This window comes from Siniperca chuatsi, linkage group LG19, assembly GCF_020085105.1.
Source record: "Siniperca chuatsi isolate FFG_IHB_CAS linkage group LG19, ASM2008510v1, whole genome shotgun sequence".
Classification (NCBI taxonomy): domain Eukaryota; kingdom Metazoa; phylum Chordata; class Actinopteri; order Centrarchiformes; family Sinipercidae; genus Siniperca; species Siniperca chuatsi.
In genome coordinates this window covers 10692580-10712140 of record NC_058060.1, presented here as the reverse complement: position 1 = coordinate 10712140, position 19561 = coordinate 10692580, and the positions used below count along the sequence as shown (strand labels likewise).

At 41.3% G+C, this 19561-nt stretch overlaps 2 protein-coding genes across 3 annotated transcripts; one reads left to right on the top strand and one right to left on the bottom strand.

Moving 5' to 3' along the window:
* Positions 1–260: 260 nt before the first annotated feature.
* On the bottom strand, positions 261–17145 carry ipo4 (importin 4). 2 transcript variants are annotated; one of them, XM_044176979.1, is made up of 30 exons: positions 17012–17145; positions 11459–11545; positions 11172–11251; positions 11010–11051; positions 10732–10861; positions 10150–10329; positions 9846–9911; positions 9636–9737; positions 9392–9475; positions 8516–8671; positions 8322–8375; positions 8036–8145; positions 7801–7909; positions 7317–7446; positions 6929–7042; positions 6409–6522; positions 6081–6204; positions 5830–5941; positions 5608–5735; positions 5421–5498; positions 5168–5225; positions 4054–4159; positions 3560–3753; positions 3389–3439; positions 2830–2955; positions 2312–2538; positions 2067–2199; positions 1860–1964; positions 1102–1171; positions 261–790 (listed from the first exon to the last, which is right to left on the bottom strand). In XM_044176979.1, the coding sequence occupies exons 1-30, from the start codon at positions 17081–17083 to the stop codon at positions 660–662; spliced, it is 3273 nt and encodes a 1090-aa protein (XP_044032914.1). In that variant the 5' UTR covers positions 17084–17145; the 3' UTR covers positions 261–659. The 2 variants fall into 2 exon arrangements, with proteins under 2 accessions (XP_044032914.1, XP_044032915.1); XM_044176980.1 differs by lacking the exon at positions 17012–17145 and adding an exon at positions 11902–12300.
* Positions 16288–19262, top strand: nanog (nanog homeobox). Its single transcript, XM_044176988.1, has 4 exons — positions 16288–16876; positions 17480–17862; positions 17950–18090; positions 18486–19262. The coding sequence occupies exons 1-4, from the start codon at positions 16471–16473 to the stop codon at positions 18858–18860; spliced, it is 1305 nt and encodes a 434-aa protein (XP_044032923.1). The 5' UTR covers positions 16288–16470; the 3' UTR covers positions 18861–19262.
* The last annotated feature ends 299 nt before the right edge of the window (positions 19263–19561 follow it).

Sequence of the window (19561 nt, the reverse complement as noted above, 5' to 3'; positions counted from 1 at the left end):
TCACAGGCTGAGCTGCTCCGAGCACCAACAGTGTGTACTGAGGGGATAGTAAGTGCTGTTTGTGAGTGTGGCTCAGTATTTCCAGTTAGTCAGTGAGCTCTGGGGGTTCTCACTACTGAGTTCACACAACACACAGCTGCAGTGTTGGCCCATTAGAGAAACCCCTTTGTAAACAGCAGATACATCTCTGAGTAAGGCAACGCTAGAAGAGAATAGCGTAGGGATCAGAAGTTTACAGTCCACTGACTTACACTGGGAGATGGGAATGAAACATTTAATTTATCAGGAGATCAAATTCATTGCTTCACACTCAGATAGCAAAGCCAGAAGTCTGTCGAACAGTGGCAAAAAGGGGACAGTATCAATTAATAGTAGCACTTGACAGGAATAACAGAGAAACAAAATACAATGGTAACAACACAGGATGGTAAACCGGAACTCTTAAAATAATAAAACTTCAACATAAAAGCAAATAAATTAAAAATGAATACTCAGAAGCATAACTGCCGAATGTGACAATAACTATATTAGAATGGTTGAAGTGCTGTTTTTAGATCATTTTGGGGAAACATCTTAAATAACTGTCCCATTTTCCACCTACAGTATAAGATTCATTGTTTTCGCTGGCTTTCACACAAGAGTGGAAGGATGTGTGTGGGCTACGAGGCGGAGATGGCCGCACTAAGCTTGGCCTGCTGCTCTCCAGGAAGTGAGGTCACAGCTGCTTGGAAGTCTGCCGAGTGGTGCTGTGCAAATTCTTTCATCAGCATGGCCAAAGTGGTCTGGGTGTCTGCGGGGGAAAGAAGAGTTTAGAGATGACAGAAAAACACTGAAGATACATTACTAAAACAACAGTGTTACAACAGAATGCTGATACGAGTGCCGTGCAGGGACTGACTGAGGAAGCTCACTGAGGGGCAACATTTAACTCAGTGAAGGGAGAAGTGTGTGTCAGCTGTACTATGTTTTCGCTTTGTTTTTCAATAACTTTAGATGCACAAATAGCATGAACGCTAAAGAGTTTGAGCATTCAGTTCAGCTGAGGTGGGGGCCTCTTTCAGTGCAATCTAAGTAAACAGGCGGCTGAAAACAAATCTTCACCTTCATCAACGATCTTGTTGCCAAGGACATGACTGGAAGCAGCAACTATGGGCTTTATTAGCTTCACAACCTGAAAGGGGGAAGAAAAAAAAAAGATATATATAGTAACAATTTTCAATATCGGTGTCCAAGTCTATGGACTAAATTCACACACTGTCTGAGAAACCACAACTTTCAGGATTGTCATCGAAGCATGTGATCCGTTTGTTAAAACTGACTGTTCTGAATCAAATGTTTCGGTTGTATGTCTTAGTTAAATTCTTAAGTTTGTCTGAATTCTTTAGGATTGCATGATCAAGAGAGTTGAAATATGTTGTATGCATGCATAATGCGTTGTAGTAATACTGTATAAAAACATAACAACAGGAATAAAAATGATTGAAAGATTGGCCTGATAGTCGTCCATACAAAGCATTTGTTGGGATCATTGTAAACATTTGAACAGCTGCTCCAGCATCAATAATGTAGAATTATCCCTCACTTTCTGCTTGTGTTTGTTTTACTAAGAAAATCTCATCGTGAGACATCACCTCTTTCAGGCATGAGAAGAAGCACTGAAGGAGAAATTGTAACAAATGAATGAACCCGGGGTGCTTGCGCCCCTACATATTGTCACCATGAGTTAGCCTGAATATCACATTTAAACAAAATGGCCAATACAGTTTTCTGAAAGGCAGGAAACACATTTTCCTGGATCACAAATGGACAGACATAGTATGTGAAAGTGATAGCAGGTGTAAATGGTGTTTGAACTGTACCAGAGCAGGACTGTGTGTGTAGAGCATAGCCAGGCAGCTGAACACTGTCTTGTTCTCCTCCAAGTCCTCTTTGAGGGGAAGATGAGCCACCAGAGCAGGCACAACCTGTTAGAGAGCGTGTGATTCGACTGAACTACATACACAGAGTATTTGTGGAGGCTAAAATAAATAGCGTCTTGACAGGAGAGGTGCAAGCTGTAAATATACCTGCTCCAGAGGAACAGCATCCACATTGCTCATGATCATCCTGCAGAGGGCAGCACACAGGTTGTCAATCACCCTGAGGTCTGACTCTCTGGACAGCAGGTTGGAAAATACAGACAGCATCATGGGATAGTCTCTGGAACACGCTTTACTAAGGAACAACTGTGTGTGATGTTTACTTTTTTTAAACTATGCATTAAAACAAACACACACACAGCCACAGAAACACACACAAGTAAGAAGGATACGATACAACGATGGGTCCAGCTGCCTGGGCCAGACATCCCATTCCGAACACGCTGTTGTTGCGAACCTCAGGATCACTGTCCCTCACTCCAGCTACCAGTACGGGAAGCAAACGATTGGACAGTCGGCCTGCCAGTCCCCGCCCCCCGGACACGCTCACAAGGGCCTGCAGGATTTCTCCAATCGTACCTACAGAGAAGGACCGGTCTGCCACCGTGCACGAGGATTTCTTTTGAGGGAGAAAGAAAACTGATTAGTGCGATACTGAACAAAAGGCACACATAAAATGCATTACTTTGTGACAATACACCCTTTCAAGGAAGTTTGGTGTGTCTGAAAATTAGCTTGTAGTTGCAAAGAGTTTAGAGCAATTCCCTCCTTCCCTCCAATTCCCTGCAGTGTCAGGAGTTATAGTATCACCTTAAGACAGGACTGGGATCATTTTGAAATTTTGAGAAAATGTGTTTAAGTTAATAGACTTCTGTTGAACTCCTGTTCTTGTCAGTAGGACCGGACTCACCGCTTTGCTCATGATGAGAGGCAGCAGGTCGTTGAGGAAAGGGGCGAAGTTGTCTGCAGGCACTGAAGAGGCCAGCAGGGGAATTCCCTCTCCGGCAAACTCCTGGAGCATGGCATCATACTCCGCCTGAACCAAAAAGCACACTGAGTCAATGGGCAGTCATGTGGACATAGAAATGTGGAAATAATGGGTAAAAAAGCAGCCTCTGATTCAATATCTAGAAGTCTTCGAATGTTTACTGCATGCAGTATGGTGGATGTTTTTATTTTGACTGTGTCAGTGTAATGTGAGGGCATACACTTTAACGTGGATGGCCGCAGAAGAAACTGAACATTAACAGTGTTGTGTTCTATTCCATTCATATCCATTCACCTTCATAGGGATAATTCAACATGTTGTATCTACAATAATGCCAATTCACATTCATCAGTATATAAAATAATTTTGAATTAGAAATCTGCTTTAACATGGTGACACTCAAGGATAGATCGCTTGTATGTGTAGATTGACTTTAATGTTCGTGACTGTGACTCTGATATGCAGCAAGAAGACAGTCAACCTGTTGGTCTTCATCATCAGCTTCATCACCACCACCGTCCTGACAAACAGTCTGAACAGAGAGAAAAACAATGGTGGTGGGTTACTAGCATAACTTCCACCTAGGAAATATGATTTATGCTGAAACAAATAAAGCCATCTCTCGATCCCCATCACGCTCCCTTCAGCTCACCTTTTTCTTGAGCACATCACGGATGACATAGCTGAGCTCCTTAAGGCGTAAAGGGTTTTTGAAAACCTCCTCCTTGCAGGACTTGATGACATTGTTCATGGTTTCCAGGATGCCCATCACAACCTGGCGCTCATGCTCTGTTCGCACCGTTTCAACAAAGCAAGGAAACACCACATCCAGCAACTTCAGTAGGGCTGGGGGGGTATACAAGATGTACAGGGATGAGGAGGAATAAGGTCAAATTAGCTAAAGGCAACTGCATCGATACCTGTTTGACACAGATGTAAAAAAACTAAGTTAGCTGTCCTCTACCTTACTGTTTGCAACGTTTTTACAATTTTACAGTATACTGTATCTGCTTGAAGCCCACTTGTGTTTTCTCCCTTGATGTTGTGCATTAATAATCCCCACTGCAGCAGAACACAGCACTGCCCTTTACTCTTCCTAAAAATGAAAGTTAAAAATAATAGTGTTCCTAAGAAGAGAGGCTTTACCCTGGTGGTTGGGCTCAGTGGGATTCTGCTTCCACACTTGGTGCTGAGCTCGACAAAACTGGCCCATGGCTCCAAATGCTGCCCTGCGGACGTCCTCATGGGGAAACTAGGGAGGGAGGGACAAAAAATATCAATTTAGCACAATGGGTAGTGTTGCATAGAGTAAATATGCAACCCCACACACACACAAAATGACTAATGGGGTCATGAGGAGAGAGACCTGCCATTCAGAAGTGTTGTTAAACAAGACACCAATTCCCTACTATGACCAGTGGAACTAATCTAAAGTTGACCCTGACCCGTGCAAACACAAGGAGATGAGAAAGGCCTCAGTCGACTCTAGCGGGGTTTAAACCCAGGACCTTCTTGCTGTGAGGTGAGAATGCAGACCATTGAACCAGCGTGCCGCCCTACATCACAAATCAAGCCCTCAAGTTTCACTGGGTTAACTGTGCTACCTCCATATAAACACGTTTTGTTTTGGGTAGGTTTTACTGTTATGTATTAGCCACAATTTACAGAGTGTCTTTAACCTTATTGTGGGCTGTTGATGGTACTAAACCAAATCAATGGTCTAGCCAAATCAAGAAAAATGGAAGAAGGAATATTAGAAATTCACAGAAAATTTATTTAAAGTAACTGTACTGTATACCTTTTAAAGCTGACTTAAGATAATATTATGGTAGTTCTTATCACGCTAATGTATGTTCTAGTGTTTATTTTTCTTATAAGTTTGGTTCTAATTGGTTATTTGATGCTATAAAAACGGGGTTTCACATCATGATTGACAGCTGAGGCCAACTTGCAATTGAACTGGCTAGGTGTATGGGCGGGACCTCGATACCGCGGTTCCAACTCTGAACACTACTGCGCAGACTTTGGCTCCAAATGACGTCACTAGCGCAAGATAGCAGCTCCCGTATCCGGGATATTTTGGCCTCATTTTTGTACAGTGTGAGGACGCGTCATCCATCTATGTATACAGTCTATGCTACAGACACTTCCATTTATACAGAGACACAATGTATACACAAATACAGACCACAGAGTGCCCTTCACAGCACATTAGATAGAGAGGGATGATTGGGCCGACCAGCCAGCCACAGTGACTTACATCTCTCATCTCGTAAACCTGCTGGAAGCTGGACTCCAGGAAAGGCTGGAAGGCAGCGCTGTCAGCGGAAACCACAGCAACACAGGTTAAAACATACACACACAAGAAATGTCTGACAAAGTTAGTATTGCAGGCTGACCTGACAAAATTAGACAGACAAGAAACTTAAAACTATTCATGATCACTACCTACAAAATTACAATTCGGGACACAACTGCACACACATTAATCTAATGACTGATGGCTATGTTACCCAGTGCTGAAGGCAATTTCTCCCAGTGCATCACAGGCATCCTCCTTCTCATCGATGTAGGCGTTTTCCACACTGAACCTGAGAGATGGATAGATGTAGTATCAGACGGAGTGACACCAGTCTTTTGCTCCACAGAGATAGTAAACATACATGCATGCGTATGTGTGTACTTGAGTGTGACCCCCACCCTGCAACATCATGGACATCTGTCTCAGTCTCGTCTTCCAGGAAATCAACCACATCTTTTTCTTCTTCATTATCGTCATCATCGTCATTATCCAGCAGGACAAATGTCTTGTCCTCTTCGAGGTGTGCCTGAAGAGAGGAGGATGAAAAGGGAAATGCTGTATTATTATTCATATTATGAATAAGCCTGTAGGTTTCAGAGTGTTGATTGTATGCTTTGTACCGTAATGCCTTCGTTGGACTTGAGGGCGAGCAGCATGACTGTTGTAATGGCAGTGAGGTGAGGAGTCAGGCAGTCTGGGCTGACTGTGGATACAGCAGAGTATAGACTGTACCTGACAGATGGAAGTACAAAGAGAGGTGTGTTGAGGTGTGATGTGTATACGCAAGTCTGTACAGAAACATACATATGTATTTATTTATTTTTTTTGGAGAACCAAAAACACATTCACACACACACACTGAGTTACATACGTGCAGCGTCTCAAGTCAGGGTCATCAATGGTGTCAGTGAGGTTGAGGCCCAGCCGAACACACTCTGCAGCAAGAGGACTGAAGACATCTTTGCCGATGGTACGCGCCAGCACAGAGAGAGTATCTAACAGCAACAACAAAAGATCATCAACATCCATCCATTCATTCATTCATGCTGTTGAGTTTGTTGTTATGTAAGTGAAATGCAATTTGTGTTGCCTTACCAGAGGAAAACAGAAACTACAGTATATGTATGGCAAGGTGTCATACAGATTGCTGTATTCTGTATAATCCAGAGTTCCTTTGAAAATCCCTGGGGTTTACCTACCCAAGGATTGAGTTTGCAGAGACCTCATTTCCTCTGTGGTGGTAGTCAAGAAGCCCTTCAGGTTTTCAATAACTGGAGGGAAGTAGGGAACCAGCAGCTCCTTGGCAGCATTGGCTGATAAGACAGTGATTCACAATGGGGCTTGGGTCACTTCACTTCAATCCAAGCAGCAACAATATAACAAGTGTTTGCAGGCTGACGTTACTCCAACCACCCTGCTTGATGGTTTTATTGACTAGGATCCCTTCAGCCAGAAATTCTCTCTCTCTCTCTCTCGCTCAGCCCTCCACATCAGAAATACCCATCCCTAAGCTAAATGAACCTATAGACTTGCAAACTGTTGCTCAAAATCACACTATGTAAACTATGACAATCTTGTGTTTTGTAGTGTTAGAATTTGGAAGAAAACTGGACACTGCCAAAGTTAAGCTTAACCTTTAGCTTACATAGTAAGCTGGAAAAACATTTTAGGATTATTTTCTTGTGCGTGTCTTTGGACAAATCTTTAACAGCTTCTTACCTATGGCACCTATGGCAGACACAGCAAGCTCTTTTATCTTGAGGTTTTCAGTGTTGTTGAGGGCAGACAACATAGTGTCCATCAGGGTGGGCAGGTAGGGCTCAATATCTGCTCCTGTCCAGCAAAAAAGAAAGAGATACAGCACGTAGATCATGTTCCAAAATCTTTGGCTAAATCCTGGATAATAATACAATTACATTGTATGATGGAACCTTTTGCAACCATTTATTAGTTGTTTTTTTTACTGGTTCATTGGAAAGTGTGAGTTTTTTTTTAAATGAATGTCAGGAAAGTTAATGTCTGTGGAAGTTTCATGTTTCCTCTTGCAGCGGAAAAGGTGTGCAGGTTCTACTGTGTCAGTCACTGCATGAACCTTTTTTCAGCTTACCTAGGTTCTCCATGAAGTTCTCTAGGGCATAAAAGGCCTTAGTGACATGGCCGACCTTGGCCTGGTTCAAGGACGAAAGGTAGCCCAGCAGCAAAGGCATCAACTCTGCACAGTACTTGCTCACTTCAGGCTGGGAAGAATAGGTGGATTTTTTTTTACCATAATAATACAAATTCTTGTATTCTGTAAAACCATAGATTTATAGGTGCACTTATATTTCTAAAACTATACTAAGTAAGCAGTACTTTGTATCAAAGTGAGTCCATGCCGAGAGATGCGATATTGTACTGTAATTTGTATCCCCTCCTACACACACAGTCCCAAGTCTGAACTGTGAGCATTCAACTGTTTCAAAATACCAAAATATTTAATAACAATATCTATTTATAAACACTTTTCATTAAAAGCATAATCTCAAAAAATGTGTAAGCAAAGAAAAAAACTGTATGTACCACGTGTTACTGTGATGTGTGTGTTGACTCACCTGTAAATGTTCAGAGAACTGTCCCAGGGCAAAAAGGCCGGCACTGCGCACCACCTGATTACTGTCAGAAAGACTCTGGCACACTGTCTGCAGCACTGATGACAGCATCCTGACGCAGATACAGACAAAAAGGTGAACATACTCAAATCCTGGTGATTGTTATTAGTCAGCCAACAGCCACAGCTTTAAAAAAAAGAAATATAGAGGGAACTTGTTCCATGTCAACTGGACGTACTTGGTGCGTATGTGGTCAGCACATCCTTCAGCCAGCACAGCAAGACACATGAGACCTCCCTTCCTCTGATAAGGGTTTTCACTGGCAAGGCAGGCCTGAGTGAGGGGCATCTAAAACACAAGATACAACGGAATACACTGTTAAGAGCCAGGTACCTGAGTCGGGGCTCTTACTTAATGCAGGTTATTTAAATGCACAATGCAGCTTTAAAAATTTGTCAAGACCTAAACAAAGACATCCACATAACAGATCTGTTACCGTTCACATCGACATCTAGATGACTTACCAGTTGTTGAAACAGTTTCTCTGGGGGCATATGGAGTGCCATAGTATCAATAATCTGGAAATACAACAAAAACAATTCATCAAGCTTAATCCTCCATGCAACTCCACAGTGAAACTACTAAAGCTGCTGCAAAGTACATTTTGTTACACAACAGACAAACACATTGTATATCAACACAAATAACTTTTCCCCACCTGAGCAGCACAGTGTTTGGGATTGTCATTGTCTGCGCCATCTCCGTTGTCATCCTCCTCATCCTCTGGGTCCAGCTCACCAGGTGGGGGAGCTGCAATTAGCACAGGGAAAATGGCCTGCAGGATGGGGTTCAGCAGCTTCTGCTTCAGCACCGTCTACAAAGTAGAGAAAAAGATATGGTTTTGTTTTTGTTTTTTTATTTAGTCAAAATGTTACTACGCCAAGCACTATGTTTCTGGTCAGGCTAGCTGACATTGCATGTAATTATCCAAAAAAGGAAAGATAAATAAATCTGTCTTTGGTTTGCATGCAATCAAAAAAAATATAAATAAATTATTATTTCGCATAAAAATATGCAAACCCAGGAGTCCTGGACATTTTTGTTTCCAATGAATTATACCACATTTAGGTTTATAAAGGTGTGTCGTTTATGTCTTTCATCTGTACCTCTGAAAGCTATTGTACACTCCACCTTTGGTAAAACGAAGAGCACCATTATTAGTATATGTTTTTCCCCAAATTCAGAAGACATTTTCCAGAGGATTGAAGGAACTTTGTTTTCCCAAAACAGGGGACAACAAACTCATTTGTAGTGCACATGGAACATTTGTGGCTACAACAGTAAAAGAAACAACTGTGTCAAGTTCTGCTGCAACTATCTGTGCATAAAACGACCTTTGTTAAATGTCCATGAAAATCAATACAAGACTGAGGGACAGCTGTGCACAATCTCCTAAGAATAACAGATCCAGAAGGATTAAGGTCCACCATAACTACAGACACTGTAGATCCACTGTTCTTGATCCGTGTGACTCATTACAAACTGAAGGACAGATATAGGTCATTTATTTATAGTAGCTGATGCGTGACTTTACCTTGCTCTTCAGCTTGATGAGGAAGGCAATGCAAGAGAGTGCTTTCACCCGCAGAGAGTCACTCAATGTGGTGTCACTGCCCACCTGACACAAACATTGATATTGAACAAATGTTGTTATAATTCTCATGTCTGACCCTTCAAGCACTCAGATAACAAACATTATTTGTCAGTTCAGAAATTAGAATGAAATTCATAAAACAAAACTGGGAGGAAAAGACAGAATTAAGACATTCAGCTCCCACCTCCAGGCAGAAGCGGACAATGTCAGCAACATGAGGGACGATGATGGACACCTCACTCTCCATGAGCTCATTAAACACCTCCATGGCCTCGCTGGCTTGGTCCTGTAAGACACCCAATAATTTAAACAGGTCTGATTTATCCATACCCTTAAATACACTTAACTGAAACAGCAATACTTGTAAAAATGTCTTTAACATATTACAATATACCTGATCTGCCTTGATGAGGTGTTTCAGAGCGACAATCAGACTTGGGATGATGGAACGCATCTGGTTCTGTAGGCAGCAAAATGTCACTTGAGTCATTAAAAATGTCTTCTGCATGTTCAAAATGACAATGTTTTAGATACAATTTAGACTATATTTCGTTTAAACTTAATCTGTGACATATCAAAAGGTAATGCATCGCCAAATATAAATCTATCCCATCTGTAATGGTTTGAATGTCTACAGTATACTATTTGAAACTCTGTTCCTGCCAAATGTCAAAGTTAAAACAGTAACACTGCCTCACCATCTCTTCTGAGCCAGTGTATGCAGTTATGGCTGTGAGGGTGAGGATGCAGTAGTACAAGGCTGTTGGATTGTTGTGGTCCTGCAGTACAGTACTAAACAGCTGCAGCAGCTGGCAATAGTGCGGTTTGAAAGGCTCAGGGTTGGACTCCATCACCTTATTCAGCAGCAGGAGGCCAACCTATTAAGACAGAAGAGTGTTGGTATTCCAAGGCTGTTATTGACCATGTAATACAATATAACAGAAGATTTAATTATTTAAACTCTAAACAAACTGTAACTCTTAAGTCATAAAATTAAAAAATAACATAAAAAAAGCTCACATCTGACTTTTATCAGCTGCACCAAAATAATATGCAGTATTTTGTTTTCACTTAATCATTCAGCTATAAATTCTGGCAATTGTGACACGGCCATCTTGTATCCCATCTGTAGAGAAACTCATCTGTAGCCACAGCATATATATTAGTCCAGATATTTTCAGCCCTCATTTGGAGGTCCTACTGCAAAAATACAGTCAGCTAATAAATTAGGAGATAAATGAACCTCAGCTAAACTCCTAGGTGTTCCATGAGGCCTTTACCTGTCTGTCATGAGGGTTGCTGCTCTTGGTGGATTGATTGAGGAGCTGCAGAAGGGCCGGCCAGCGGTCTGGTGTCTCATGTTTAACCATCACTGCGCACAGTTGGGAGAGTGAGTGCTGCACTGTGTGCCTGCAAAATGACATTTCACAGGTGTGTATAGCTATATATGGCCATAGACACTTGAGGTAACATTTTATCTGTGTCCATGTCATTTCCAACAATTAAAACCTGAGTAATTTAAGACAAAGTAAGTTATTGTATAGACTGGATAGCTTACTCTGTTTCCTGCATGAAGGCCTGCAACACCACTGCCTTAAGGCTGCATGAATAAAGGCAAACATCACAATTACAACTCATTTTCAACTTAATTTCTACTATAACAACTGGGTGTTATAGTAGTAGTAGTAGTAGTATTCTTCCATGAAAAGTAACAGCAAACCTCTCTCTGTCATTGGGGCTAATCTTCTTCCAGTGCTTCTTCACTCTCAACCTCAGCATCACTGCAGCTGACTGACGAATCTAAGATGTAAAATCAGGAAAAGATGAAGTTTACATAGATGAAAGCTCACAGGGACAAGAGCTGCACCCATCACTCTCACTCTCTACACACACACACACACACACACACACACACACACACACACACACACTTGAAATGATACTTGGATTCCATAGGATAAAACTATGCTCTCAGTGCTCTCTCTCTCACACACACACACACAATACCTGAGGGTTTTGGGAGCCACTCATGACAGCACACAGGGCTGGTATAATGGCTGGGTCTTTGAAAGCCTGTTTCAGCTGGGCTGTGGCCTAAAAGGGGACAAAAGAGGTCTCACTAAGTTAGACTGGCTGCCACCAATACATTATTGTAGAAATCACAGCCAGGGCACCAATTCATATTACAACGTGCAGATAAATTAATCACAACCCAAGCTTTGATTTTCCTTTTTTACAGTAAAGTTTAAGTTAGCTATTACTTAACTGACAGTAGACAGCTAATAATTTTGAACACAGTGATGCTAAATATCATGACCAATTGTTTGACAGTTAGCTAGCCGTACGTTACCAGACGTTAACTTAACTTAATTCGATAACCGTTAGTTTTCAAACGTGTCGTCTTTTCAACAAAGTAATGCTAACTTGAACAGAGTTATTTGTGGCGTTACCTGCTGAATGACTGCATTGTCAGGCTGTGTCAGCTGTGAAAGAATTTGCTCAAGTTTCTCTGTCATCTCGACTATTCAGAGCTATCACCGTCGGTTAATCTGTTGTGACCGTTAACGTTAATATTTCTAATAAACCTGTCTAGATACACGAGTTGTCCTTTCGCTGTGTGGTTACCTACGGTGTCCCAAGTATGCTACACTTGTCAAATATGTAAACAAAGCCTCTGTGGGCAGTGTTAATCGCTAGCTACCGAGTGAAAATTCACTTTAAAAATACTCGAATACGTATTAAGTTATCACGCCGAAAAGGAGCGCCTGACAGATTCGAGCCTCCTGCTCGGTCTGGTCAGTTAATGCTTCAACTGCCAGCACGCGGGGCAGAACCGGCCAGGAGTTCCATGTGAGTTGAGTTAAAGGGACCGGCAGCCATCACTGTTTTCAGTGTCATGGAAACAAACAGCGCCTGCAACCGTATAGGAGGGCATGGTGCAACAATTCTAAATCAATGGTGGAAAATAACTAAGTATATTTAGTGAAGTTGAGGTACTTGTACACTACCTTAGTATTTTAATTTGAAGTTACTTTATACTTCTACTCCACTACATTTAAGACGGAACTTGTACTTTTTATTCCACTACTTTTATCTAACAGCTATATTTACTATTTTAGTCACTTTGCACATTTTACATACAAAACATCCACTCAGTTGCTGGTTTTTTAGGTACACCTAGCTAAAACTAATGCATTCTAATAAAACAGTCCTGCAATAAATCCTACCTTCATGAAGGTTTGAATTTTCGGTTTTTATTGAAACAGTTTTACAGTGTGGTCATTTTGGAAAATGTAGTTTCTGGTGCTGTTGAATTGTATTCCATGTGTTTGTTATTTTGCCTACCCTCATTGATATAAATGTGTATATGATCATAAGAGTTAGACCGATAAATCAGCCAGGCTGATGTAGCAGCCAATATTAGCTTTTTGCAGATATATCTGTATCGCTGTGTCAGAAGAAAGACTTTTCGGTACAGAAGATGGCTGCAATTAACAATTATTTTCATTATTGGTTAATCTGCTGATTATGTTTTCGAATTGTTGATTAATCACAATTTCAAGTCCAAGGTGACATCCTCAAATGTTTTGTCTGGAAGAAAAGGCCAAAGCCCAAAGACATTGAGTTTACACTGAAATACAGAGAAAAGCAGCAAATCCTCACATTTGAGAAGCTGGAGCTAAAGGATATTTGGCATTAATTGTCAAAATTGTTGCTTTTCTGTCAATCGATTAATTGATTAATTGTTTCAGCATTGGTACAGAAATGCCAAAGATGTTTGATGGATAATGAAGATAATTTAGATACAGAGACTCTATTACATAGTTTGTTCACCAGAGAACATGGAAAACTTTAATTTTCAACTATAAAATCTCTTACAGGTGTTCTGATCAAAAATGTCTGTTTGTGTTTATGTTTTTTTTTTAAAGGATATCAACTAATATATTATTAGCAGTTTTTTTTAAACTCTCAAAATTCAATATCAGTCTCTATATACTCCAAATCCAGTATTGGCCAGACTATAATAATCATCTTAAAAAAATATGATGAAACTATGAAACTACCCTACACTATATAAAGTAGTTGTCTTCATTTGACCAGCTACCACATTAAAGTGATGCTTACACAAATCAGTAATGATAATACAACACTGAAATGGACCAGTCTATATGATGGGTAAGTTTACTTATGATACTTACATTTAGCCGATAATACTTCTATACTTTTACTTAAGTCAAATTTTTAATGCACAACTTTTATTTGTGTTAAAGTATTTTTCCATTGGGTTATTACTACTTTTACTTAAGTAAAGGACCTGAATAGTACTTCTTCCATCACTGATTAAATCAAAACATAATTACTGATTAAACTACAGAAAAGGATTGCATGAAAAGGGCCATATTGTTGCAGGCCAAGGTCAATTGGGAAAAGGGACTCCATAAACTATGTGCTGGAGAAGGTAGCCACATGAGAGATCATTTGCACACTTTTCAGACAACAAAAGAGAGAGTGATGGTCTTACACTTCACGCCCAAAACACCCATTACTGAAAACACAACTTCACTGACTAATCTGCACTGTAACTGAAAGGAACACTGAAGAAGTCATCATGTCACTTGTCGTCTGAGGACAGCAAGAGGTCTAATTCAGCATCAGTTTTTAGATATACTGACGCCTACTGGGTAATCAGTATTTACTGTTATAGATTTATTATAGGAGGATAAGAAAATCGTCCACGGTTTATGTAATAGCAAAAAAAAGATATGAAAACAAACCATAATTGATTAAAATGATGATGTTCAAATGTATGGCTACTCTAGCTAGTACGCCCTTTCTTCACTGTAGCAGTGCCTTACAAACACACTTAAAATACAGTACAGTATGCCTAGTCATCAAAGACCATTCTGTAGCCCCATTAGCACATACCAATGCTAATGCACTGGACACCTGTTCACCCACCCCGATACACACCTACACCATCGACCCCCCTCCTGTATGTCTTGGCTCATACAAGATCAGACAAACACACCCTGTCCATGCAGAGATCAGTAGAAATGCTAACGTGTCCATTAGACTCACTGTTCTCACATCATTTCATCACTAACTGACTCATTACCACGTCAATACAGCCAAAGGAGGGGAACACAAACAACCACTTGGATGGTAACGCTCAGGCTAATCTAATTCATCTTTGTGCAAAAGACTGCAAATGGAGGTTGAAAGCAGTTTGCATCAACATGTCCAACCCTGGTCCAACCCAGAGTACAGGATGGGGGGATGTTGGGATTTAAAGATATAGGCTCTGTCTTTGACGACTTATGTGCAAAGTGCAAAAAATTAAGTTAAATATATGTGGTTTAAATCATGTTTGAGGCTAAATGTATCATTCCTCACAGACGGACAAAATTATATATTTGTCTCCTGCCTTAGATTTATATTTGGATTTCTCAATCATCAACAACAATGCTGACTAAGAAGTATTAGTGGTTCATAAACTATTCAAGCTAGAGACCCAGATACTATATTTAGTCTATTGGTCTGGGACTGAAGCTCATGGAAACATAATTAATTGTGCCAATGGGGGAGTCAACAGACTCATGCCCAAGGTTTAAAAGCACTGAAGCTTATGTGCTGACAAGGCAGCATGTTATTTACAACTTTATTTAATATATATATTTGGATAGCCCCTTTTTGTTACAAAGTTATGTTTAATGTGCAGATGCTGATTTTGTTGGGGTGATGTGAGCGGAAATGTAAAACTGTTTAGTACCCAAAAACCCTTCCCTGCTTAGGTAGATCTCTTGCTGCACAATGTATTCATCAAGGCAGGGAAGTTTGTTGTGACGCTCAAGATGCCATAAAAATATCCTGGGGGGTTTTCTGAACTGTATTATCAGTGAGATGCAATACTGCCCTTTCCTCATTGAAGGAGATAAAAGATGCTTCTGATAGCTGAAGGTGCGCTAAACAAACACAATCACAAAACACCACCAGTGCAAATTGAGTCTCAGAAGCCTTTACGAGACAAAGATTAGGTGCTCTGTTCCTCCCGCTTGCATTATGTACTGTATTCCTAGGCTGGAATATTACATAGCTCACGGTGTGCTGTGTGATAATTTGATTAAACACAAATTCATTTAGGGAATATGCATCACGTAAGCACAGTATAAGCTGAAATAATGAAAGTCTTAAAACTAGATTTTGACACACAAAGCTCTTCAACACAGGTCCTCAAGATTAGGTAACGAAGCAGGATCCGCCTTAAGGCCCTTATCATGCATATTACCAAACAAAATTACAATTATTGAAATAAATTACCAAAAAACAATTGCCACACAGTGAATGTGGGGCTTTTGGGACATCTGGAGTAATTATTTTGGTAATCCAGCAATGACAACATTCCAATCCACTAAAACTCATGTGTAACAATATGGGATGATATACTTTGTCTGATATGTGGTATTCAGACACAGGTCAGACATCAGTTAATGATAACACATCACTAACTAAAAGACAGATAAAGTGATTCTAGATATTCAGTGTATCTAAGTATAATTTGAACATTTGTAATATAGGTAGAGCTCGGTGATAGTGTTAAAGAAGTGGGCTAATTTAAAAAAAAAGGTTGGTATTTAGTAACTCCTCTAACTTCTTTTTGTCTCCAAACCTGAAAAATACAATTTAAAAGCAAATAATTAACCTAGGTGGCCAATGAAATAGCACTACTGCCTTCCATGAGCTGAAGGGCGAATCAAAGAGACTGGCTCAAATCAAAACACCCACCTACATCCCTGCCCACACCCACACACGTCTTTATAAACAGCCTTTGAGAGGCTACGCGCAATTTTTCAAGTTCATTGGCCCCGCCTTGTTATATCTGGACGGGTCTTTATTTGCCTCTTCAGATCTACGGGGTTGTCCTGCTGGAATTTTAAGCTATTTTAGCACCAATATTTGAGCTATTCTTGTATTCTTAGCGTTTTTATATTTTTATCGCAACACACAAAACTGCCAAAGAAATGGCAGACTGGAAATCGCAGATAAGTTACAACTACAACCCCTCTTACCATGCCTACGCCTACGGTCTCGTGTACCAACCCGGGCCCGAGCAAAACCACGCAAACCTGACCAGCTGGGGCGAAACTGGAGTCACGGACTTGAGCAACTACAATGCCGGGGTGACACAGGCCTACTACGCCACCACTGCTAGGACCCGGGAAGAGTCCCCGCCTCGCAGTCCGGAGCAGCATGCCGTGAACGGCCATTGTCACTACCAGGGCTCCGGAGTTGTCTACCTCGGTGACACCCAGGCAGGCCGTCTGCTCCTGGCCGGACCACACCGGGCGGCATACGACGCACGGCCTCATGAGGCCAGGCGGGCCGGGAGCGATTCAACCAGTGACTCGGAGGCGCACACCTCACCAGGTATGTAATGCAGCTTCTAACCTAAGCTAGCATTTTCCAAAGCAGCTAAGATTAGGAGAGAAAGTCAGCGGACCTCCTAGGTGCAGTCATAACTTGCAACATTTAACTTTTTTATGGTCACGTGTCAGCCCTTACATTCCCCAGTTGGTTGTTAAAAGCGATGATTTCTTCCTCCAGAATTGGCCACGAAGTCCAATTCAGTTCCATCTTGATTTTGAAAGGCTTTCCCAAATATCCCGCCACTGACTTTACTGAGTGCTCCTGGTAAAGCGAAGTGGCGACATCTCGCGATAGAACTTGGGAATATCGGGGCTGGGGGGTAAACCAACTGGTTTGTGCTCTATGCTTAAATACGTGGCAGAACATTTACATTAATGTAAAGTATGAGGTTCATCAAGATAGTGTTTTGTTGGGGTTTCCTGTTACATAAAATGTTCAGTGCATCGCAGTGGAGACTGTCTATCCTGAAGTCCTTAAGAGCGGACAGTCTCTCCTGTACACTACAGTAACAAACTGCTTTGACAAATGACCGGCTTGATTGAGGTCCATGTTAACCCTGTAAACTTGGGCTCACAGTTTGTTCCCCCTCACTCACCCCCACAGATTCATGGAGTTCTGGCAGCAGTAGAGAAGGAAGTCTCCCTCAGGCAGACCCTGCTACCTGGGCGAAGAAAGATCTTGACGACGAGGCAAGCACCAGGAGCCCTGATGCCAGCGAGGATGTTTCCTCCTCTCTTGTGGAGGAGCCAAGGACCTTTGTGGTCACAGGGAACGAGAGCACCAACAACACTACCCATCTACATGTACCATTAACTGACCCAAAGAGGCCAAGCACTACTGCTGTAAATAACCCTAAAGGAAAGGTCCGGGCCGCCTTCTCAGAGAGTCAGATGAATGCTCTTATCCAGCGCTTCAGTGTGCAGAGGTACCTCACCCCAGCTGAAATGAAGAACCTGGCAGAACTGACGGGGCTGACCTACAAACAGGTGAGGGATTTATTAAGGTTGTTGGCTCATACACACTGCAAAATTTAATTTATGTACACTTTCTGATCAGTTGGATCTTGTTTGTAGGTTAAGACTTGGTTTCAGAACCGAAGGATGAAACTAAGGAGGCACCAGAAAGACACCAGCTGGGTGTCTGAGCGCTACACCACCAGCAAAGACAACGCAATTCGTGGAACAGTCTTCAACATTCCCTCACATATTCCACCTGTACGTAGCTCCCACTTTTGCAGCATATAACATAATTTGTCAGTGGGGTTGCAGTATATTTATATTCTTAAAATGTATCCCGTATTTTGGGGATTTTACAAAAATTACATGTTTTATATAATTCTGAACAAGAACTCAATAGTAAAGGCAAAAATGTTGGAAGGCAGTTAAAAGTGGGATCAGACCATTGTCCTGCCCAGGTTTCCTGTTAACTGATAACAGCGAAACAGCAGCTTGGACATAGAAAAAAACGTCCATAAAGGAGGCCTAACCATAGTCCGGTTATGGCCTTAAAGGCGAGATGAAACAGTCGAATGATATACTGACTATATAAATTTGATACATTACTAAATTTGATGCTACTACTAACGAACTACCACTTGTTTGTCTTTCAGTATCAGGGAGAGGCCCGGCCCCAGCTCAAGGAGCATTACAACCAGCACATGATGGAGGCAGCCTTCAAGAAGACTACTCCACAGAACCTGGCCTTCTATCTGGCTGCTATGGGCTCTGCTGCTGGATCTGCTGGCTACCCTTCCTGGTCCTCTGGCTCACCCCAGACTGCAGTGCCCACCAGGCCCCAGGCAACTGGCTGGTCCATGCCCCCAGGAGCCAGCCATTATGAATACAACCCCAATGCATTCAACTCAACCAGTGTTACCTCTGTAAATAACACTGGGCACGACACGAGCTTTGAAAGCAAAGATGGGGAGCCTGTCCACAGCCGCAGCTCCTTAAACACAGCCATAGCACATAATGCCAGCCAGTAGTTGATGATTGAGCTGATAAGCATAGACGCTTTTCTGTAAATGTGACCCAACAGCCATGTTAATATTCTTCTATTCAAATTTCCTGACTGTAGTTTGTAATTAAGGTGTTTTTTGTTTTGTTTTTTTTTTTGGTCAGGCTGGGTGTACATATGCCTTGTTCATACTCCTGTTCAAAAGTATTTTACTTTTTATCTTGAAGTTTTATTTTTATATGCAACTATTTAATGTATGTTGGTGTGTTCTTTGCGCTTGGTGATACTAGATGTGTCCAAGTTGGATGCGTTCTTTGGATTACATTGTTTTTTTGGAACTGTTAAGGCAAAGTACTGATATAGATCTGATGTGCACACATTTCAATGCATTTTTTCCCCATATAAATACAGGTTCACTGGCAACTTGAAATATTGTCTTTGTTTTACTGGGTGCGTGATAATATGGTAACATCTTCATAACATTTATGCATTACTTTCCTGTAATTTGTGATTGAATAGTTAATTGTATTTGAGATGACTGTATTGGTAGCTAATTGGGTTGGGATAGGGTTGTGGCCAGCAGTATAAGTGAAAAAGGCTTCATATTCAAGCCATCAAGATTAGTGGGGCAGTTTTGGTTGACATATTTTAGGCTTTATGCTGTCACTTGGCTACAAAAGAAGTTGTATAGTAGATAATCGAATATACAGTTATAGGGGAAACTCAGCC

Bases quoted from the DNA above. Each gene is read 5' to 3' on its own strand.
- ipo4 (XM_044176979.1), bottom strand. From the start codon at position 17,083: ATGGAACTGAATTGGACTTCGTGGCCAATTCTGGAGGAAGAAATCATC. The intron at 7,910-8,035 runs GTACGTCCAGTT...TATCTGCGTCAG, and splicing joins GCTGACCACATACGCACCAA to GATGCTGTCATCAGTGCTGC. The intron at 2,539-2,829 runs GTGAGTCCGGTC...CTCCCTCAAAAG, and splicing joins CTCTCATCATGAGCAAAGCG to AAATCCTCGTGCACGGTGGC.
- nanog (XM_044176988.1), top strand. From the start codon at position 16,471: ATGGCAGACTGGAAATCGCAGATAAGTTACAACTACAACCCCTCTTAC. The intron at 16,877-17,479 runs GTATGTAATGCA...TCACCCCCACAG, and splicing joins GGAGGCGCACACCTCACCAG to ATTCATGGAGTTCTGGCAGC. The intron at 17,863-17,949 runs GTGAGGGATTTA...TCTTGTTTGTAG, and splicing joins CGGGGCTGACCTACAAACAG to GTTAAGACTTGGTTTCAGAA.